At 45.1% G+C, this 7,381-nt stretch overlaps 1 protein-coding gene across 26 annotated transcripts in view; it reads left to right on the top strand.

Moving 5' to 3' along the window:
* Positions 1 to 333: 333 nt before the first annotated feature.
* Positions 334 to 7,381, top strand: part of nrxn3b (neurexin 3b) — a 210,734-nt gene continuing 203,686 nt past the window's right edge. For all 26 annotated transcript variants that reach the window (XR_013453507.1, XR_013453505.1, XR_013453504.1 and 23 more), the window contains exons 1-2: positions 334 to 617; positions 3,900 to 5,015. Coding sequence is in view for 21 of the 26 variants with exons in the window: in XM_078094043.1 (XP_077950169.1) it covers positions 4,319 to 5,015 (697 nt within the window). In the remaining 5 variants the exon portion in view is untranslated. The remainder of the gene's footprint in view (positions 618 to 3,899; positions 5,016 to 7,381) is intronic.

The following is a 7,381-nucleotide window of genomic DNA, read 5'->3' as shown; positions in this document are numbered from 1 at the left end:
GCTGAACTCAATGTCAACTAATCTGGAGTTGGTTATTACTTCATTAGAGAAAAAAACCAACCACATTTTCCCTCAGCCAATCTTTTAGACATTTTTGGAATCTGCTTTACTAATTTCTCCGCAGTTCACCGGCAAACACACACACACGCACACACACACACACACGCTTTATATCTAAACAACTAACAATACGAAAGAGATTTCTATTCAATAGTGTTCCCCGGGGTGCTGTTTTCCATTCACTCTCTCTCCAATTTAAATTATTACTTCCCCACTATTCAGAGTAATGTGAAGAAGGCGGCACAGGGCGTCAGTCTGGGAGAAATCATGAGTGGGGGGTGCGGGGGGGTCGCGGGGGATCAGCTGCGCTGAGTGAGCCAGGCTGAGAGATGCGCGTTCACCGAGCCGCGGGAAGGAGGACCAGCGCCTCTCCCTCCACCGCGCTTCAATTGGTATAACCTTCTCATCACCAGCATCAGCATGTCGCCGCCTTGGGAAGACTATAATTCATAATACGACGGTTATTTGGTGGAATTTCCCTCTGGATTGTTGGAATTCTCTGCATATACACACGTTCATCGCTTCATCCGCCCGGTATCGTCTCTCTGCACGAGAAGGTAGGAGCCGATTAACACGGAAAAGCTATCCGTGTTATGTTTTTTGCCATCCCATTTTATCCATCATCCACTAGATGTTCTCTGAATGTACTTATGTTATGGAATTCTGAAGTTTTTCTCCAAGATATTACCATCCCATCCCCGCGGTGAATCGGATGTGGAATCGTGGAGTTGTGGATTTATTAAACGCTCGCCCGGTTAGTTTGGATGATGCTCTCAACACTCCAACCACAAAGCAGCGTGCTGATTAGTGGACAGACAGCACAGCTCATCGCGGAGACAAATCAGCGATGAAATTATGACAAATACACAGTCGATCAGGTGAATGCGTGAAAGTTTCAGCTCGCCGAGTCGCTTCTCATGCGGACCGAGCTCCAACACTAAACCTGGCTCCAACTGCGTATATTTGGTTGGTACAAATGGTTTAAGGCGAATTTAGACACGACTCCTGGTCACATTACTCCGACTGCTTTTGCGGGCATCAGCTTTAAAGCCCCGAGCAGCAGGCGGACTGACACCGTGCGAGGAGCAGGAGGCAAAGTGCCCGCCGCTTCGTTCCTCTGCTCCCATTTACACTCCGTTTTCCAGCACTTTATTAAATATTTCAAATATTCAACAAACTAATCAACACGTTGGCTGTTTGACAATTTTCGTGAGAGCTCGCTGGATGGAAAGATCCAACGGGGCAGGAATGTATTTTGCTTCTGTCCGAGTTGACTTGATTTTTATTCATTACAATGCTATGCATTAATATAGTGTGATATTATTTATACCTTATGTTGTACGCTGTGAACTGCTTATTAAAGCCTTATGGCAGAAAGAATTTCCAATTTCTCCGTAGTAAAATCAGATGTTTGCAATGTTCATCGGGTGAGTTACATAAGGAAGTATTAAGATGTTAATTCACTCTCTCACTTTACGCAACAAATTATTTTAATTCGTCACGACGCACCATCCGTTTGTGGGATTTATGTGCTGTCAATAATTTTGAGAAATAGTTGCATAAATAAAATGAGGTGGTTTTTGGCGGTGACCGCTTGGTGGTCCACAGAGGCACCAGCCGGTCCGCGAACCTCACTTTGTCTTGGCAGCAGACCAGCCGCTCCGGACGCACTTCCACGTGTCTCATACACTCGCGTGCCGTGTTACGTTTGCTGTCTGCCGGGACCCCCGCGGGGAACAGAGGGGTCTCCGGTGCGTGATGGGGGCCCGGCTGGGTCACAAAACACGCCGGTGGCCCCCGCAGCAGAACGTGGCTGCAACGATGCATTATTTATTTATTTATTTATTCATGTACAGTCAGTGACGGCGGTGCAGGTCACCTCATGTCCTTCTCTAGTTAATAATTTAAAGCGTAACGTTAGTTATATCCCCTGGAAAATATGTGCTTATTCTAGCACACTTACGCCTACCAAGCCAAAGAGCTGCCGTCAGCGAGGGTTACTGCTCCCAAGTACCTTTCGATTTTTGAAATACGTGGTCAATTTCCTGATTTATCCAAGAAAAACAAAACCTTTATTTGTGGTAGTTTATCAAAAGTAACGTCAGGCTAAAGTTACTTAAGAAGGGTCAGACGACAATATCCCCGTGGACCTTCCAGCTTGGTCTGCTAAGGGGACCTTTCATTGAAATGGATCGGTTGCAGGATATTAACTTTTTATCACATTGGCCTACTTGCTAGCGAGAAGGTGCAATTGTTGTATAGCCTACTCTATTCCATGTACTCGAGTCAAACGTCAAGTAATTGAAAATTGACCAACGTCATAGCCGACTTAGAGTGAACATGTTGCCGTTGTCATATTAAGCCCCACGGTGACACCCGATTCCTCGGTTAGGCCGTGCACACAATACGGTGGGTAAATTCAGTGGAGGCCAGAGCCATTTTCATAGGAGACTGCGGGCTCAGGTTTCGTGGACATACTAAGCTTTGTTTATTGACCTCACACACAGCACAGCTCTATAGTTTGTGGTTTGGACTGACACGGCTGCGTTCAGGTCTATTTTCACCACACACACAACCTCTCTTAACCTCCGTGCTGTCTCACAGAGTCACTCCTCAAACAAAGGCGATGAAATGATCCAGCCAGGCAACCTCGGGCTGTCTGAGACACACACACACACACACACTCCCACACACGGACACGCATGTGTGCACACGAGGTCATTAGCATAGGTATCTGTTACTGGAATTCAATAGCTTGCCTGCTGCAGCAATATTAACTATTCAGGACAGGTGGCTAAAGGCCTTATTGTGTTGCACGGTTCTATGCTACTGTCATGATTGCACAATGCGTTTGTCCAGTGGGAAGCCCACTGCCAAAACTATTGCAAGGGCAAAAGGCTGGGAGAGTACACACACACAGTGTAAGGTTTCTCAACGGGAATAGTTTCTGGCTCTGCTAACCAAATTTAAACAGAAGTAAATGAGTACAGGTGTACAAAGCAAAGGCCAGTGAGTAATACTACTTTCATCCCTGTTTCGTGGATGGAAATAATTAGAATATGGATTCAACGACAGAAGAAAATAGAAAAATGTCAGTGGTGGGATCTGTATTTGAAGCGGTTCCATCCTCGCTGAATGGCTGTTTATGATTGTAATCCCCAAAGACCTGCAAAGGACAGAGAGAGTGGTTGTGGATAATTAGTCATTTTTATCAGGGTCCCAGCAGACCCTTACAGATATCAAGCCTGCCTTTGAGCGCCCAACACATGTTCCAGCTCACCGCAATAGATTTCCAATCAATACCGAATCAGCATCAACCGACTAGTTTTCCTACAAAAAAACTACCATTTCATTTGAAGAATTTTAAAGCCTTCATTTAAGAGGCATTAAAATTCGGAACCAATATTCAAGTTCATCTTCAAATGAAATTATTAATCGGTAGATTATATGCTTGTAAACCTTTAAAGGGCATTATTAGAGGTTATTTAGTCGGATTCATTCGCCACACGTGGAGTTAAATCTTAATATTCCTCTAAGATGTTGATTGTGCCTCATTGTCATGATTTTGTTTAAATGAAAGGAACAATTCTATACACTTTTTTTGCCCACGCGCACGACTATCGCTATTCTTTTCCGGATAACTGTTGATTTGAAATTACTTCCTTACTCTTAGTACATGCTAAGATTTGCGAAAAAATACTTTAGAGTTAACATTAGGTTCCAATAATTAGTCCATTGGTTGTGGTCCCTTTGCCACTTTGCAGGTGGCACCTTTCTCATGCCAATTGAAATGGACAAGTAGGCATATTTGCTTAAAGTGATCTTCTTTTGTTCTGCAGTTCTGTCAAAGGTGCGTTCGAAGCTGGAGGACACGGCATGGGGCACAGGACTGGACCCACCATGACGGTCGTGTGCTTCAATCCGGGAAGTCGCCTGAAAGAAAACTCACAAGACACCGCTCTGAATCACTGACTGAACACACGGTTGTGACCTTCCCCTCAGCGCTGTCACCTGTACACTCTGTGGGAAAGTCACTTTACCTCTGCAAAGACTTGGCCGAGAATATTACGTTCTGTCCGTTATCAACAATAGCAAAAAACGGATATTGCATTCTGCATTTCACTGTAAAATGATCTATGTGGGACATAATATCCAGCAGATAAATCCTGAATAGCACCCAGAACCAGATGTAATCATCACTCTTGAGGATCTTTCCCGAGCTCTGTCCCTCTTGTGGTGCATCCTGTCACTCTCTACAATGAATCCCATCAGCCTAGCTGGGTTTTTCTTCTCGCTGCTGGGTACCATGCTGGGCCTGAGCGTAGGTTTGGAGTTCACTGGCGCTGGAGGTCAGTGGGCTCGCTACCTGCGCTGGGACGCCAGCTCCAGAAGTGACCTGACATTTCAGTTCAAGACCTCACAATCGGAGGGCCTGCTGCTCTACTTCGACGACGGCGGCTACTGTGACTTTCTGCTGCTCGCTGTGTCAGACGGTAAGCTGCAGCTTCGCGTCAGCATCGACTGTGCTGAGACCACCATCACCTCTGACAAGGTGGTCAACGACGGCCGCCGGCACTTTGCTGCCATCAACAGGCACAATTTGCGGACTGGCTTGGCCGTGGACGGCCAGACCAAGACGGAGGAGGTGCGGCCCCAACGGCGGTTTATGAAGATCGTTAGTGACCTCTTTCTGGGAGGGCTTCCGGTGGACATCCGCACATCTGCCATCACCCTGCCCTCTGTCCGTGAGCTACCGCCATTCAAGGGAATTATCACCGACCTCAGTTATGGGAGTAAGCTGCCCACGCTCATCAATAGTCAGAAAGTACGCTTGGAGATGATGGGTCTCTGCACGGAGAACCCCTGTGAGAATGGCGGGATCTGCTCTTTGGCAGATGGAGAACCCTACTGTGACTGCTCCAGATCTGGATATGTGGGTCAATACTGCACTGAAGGTAGGGCTGGCTCCACAGCTTTCTATGTCATTATTAATCAGAAATCTTTCACAAGGACTCATTTTAAACGTACCTGACTTAGCAGCAAGTTCAATTTCTGCTTCAAGGTGTACAATACACATTTTTACAGTAGCTCCTGATATTGCGTTTTTGTAAAAATGTGTCCATAATTAAGAAAATCCATAATTTCCCAGGTAAGTTGGTCTTTGGGCCTCATCATATTTTGCTGTATGCATTTACTTCCTTAACTTAATTTATGAAATGCTTTGTGCAATGTAGCAGTTTACTCTCCAGCTTAAATTACGGGCAGCTATACCACCATGTGTTTGAAACATTGAATGCAGTTTATCCAAGTAAAGTCAGTCAATTTTTTGTGGGTAGCTGCTCTGAAAGCTTCTCTTGGAATGTCTTCGTATTTTATGTGTGACTTAAATTGAGGGTGAAGTGGTCAGCATTTCCTTTGCCTTCACAGTTCTCACTTTAGATGAGAAAGTGCTGGATGCGGTATTAGCTGATATGACTAAAATTACAACACTCAGTTCTCTTTTCTCCATTTAATGTATTCAGCTGGTGCAAGATGGTGCAGGGACCTGAAGGTACACACAGTGTTGGGATGAGAGACAACTTCATCCATTTTCCCCCTGCTTCTGTGCCAAGGTCATCTCTTATTGCGGAAGTGTGATGACAATGTTCTCTTTTATCTCTGAAGCAAGATATAGGCATGCTCAGTTTTTCTTCTCAGCGAACACTTATGTATACTCTCACACGGCCCATTGACAGTGATAGAATACAGGACACAGTTTCACAAATTGCCTCTTTCTCCCCAGGAAATACAAGGATATTTTTCCTTCTACAATACCGGGCTGTACTTTGCCTGGCCCTGCTTTGGGTTAAGGGCTGCGTGATGTCAAATCCTGCATCTTTCAAAGCATAATGAAGTCAAGAATAACTTGGAATACAACATTTCACTATAATCTTACATGCTTAACTCTTTTTTTTCCACGTGTATGCACTGTAAAAGATACCTTTGTGTGAACAGAAAATTTCCTCCACTGCCGACCCACTTCCTACATGTTGAAATCAAATTGATATGACAAGGGAATGACTCAATTTTGCTATAAATCAGAGGAATGCTCACTGAATCCTATGGCACTGTTTGCAAGCTATTTAAAACTGTGTCCAGCACACATAGCATTCTGCAAATTGCCACCACAATAGCGTGCCTTTAGAATAAGCATTCTCAGATCTTCGTGCGGAGGTTGTGACGTGTTTGGTTGCGTAGTACGTTTCATCATTTCCTGCTCAAACAAAGCTGTTTGGAGCTTAAACCCCAAGCGTTAGCCTGTGGCATTATTCAGGGCAGCACGCAATGTGCTGGTTGCAGAGCAGTCAAGCGCACGGACTCGACCTGCCCCCCCCCTCCGCTGGATCCCATTCACTCACGTCTACTGTCGAAAAGTCAATGAAGACGAGGAGGAGAAAGTGCATTGGTCTAAAAAACTGACAGGGGGGTACGGCATCCTCTGGTTCAAACAACCAAGATGTTAAGAATCACAAAAAGAAAGAAATTCTTAATTGCTTTTTACCGTTATATCTACATTTATAGTTGTGTCTCTTAGCATTCCCGTTGCTTAGGAATGACCACAGGGGTGTAATGCAACATCCCTGAACAATCACAAGCCATGCTTACTTTCACATGCACACAAATGCACATACACACACGGGGCACAATTATATCATTTATCCTTTCTAAAGATTGAATATTTTAATATTATGGCACAGGCACAGAAAGTGTGACCAGGGAATTCACCAAATACACGCCCCCCCCCCCCCCCCCCCCCGCTCTTTGGTGGGCTTTCCCTCCCACCTTCCATCCTTTCTGCACACCTTTCCTCCATCTTCTTTTCTTCTCAAGTGACATTGGAAGGGTCCTGATGTCCGTTACCCGGCTGATGTGACTGCTGCTCTCTCTGCCTCTCCATTAACCGATGTGGCTGATTGTTGTTGATTATGCCACAGAGACAGGGAACCGTAATTAGGAGAACAATCAGAACAGATATTGCTAATTTGCCTGAAAAATGCCTCCACAAACACCGCTGTAAACTCAAACTCTTTAATGGCAAACAAGGGCAGGATTTCTTTTATTGCCATGGCCACATGCCTGGTGTTATGATACTTGTTGTCCAAGCTACCCTCAAGCAAAAGATTCAGAACAATCCCATTTTCCCCATTTGGGGAAACCAACAATTGCTGAGCACACCTGTCCATGTCGGCATACTGGTGATTATGCAGTATATTAATTAGCAATGAAAGCAATCTGTCAAACCTGTGAATATTTATGTGTTACAAGGGTTTGCATGTCCCAG

The sequence above is a fragment of the Gasterosteus aculeatus genome, chromosome 18 (genome assembly GCF_964276395.1).
Source record: "Gasterosteus aculeatus chromosome 18, fGasAcu3.hap1.1, whole genome shotgun sequence".
Lineage (NCBI taxonomy): Eukaryota > Metazoa > Chordata > Actinopteri > Perciformes > Gasterosteidae > Gasterosteus > Gasterosteus aculeatus.
This window is presented reverse-complemented; position numbering and strand designations above follow the sequence as displayed.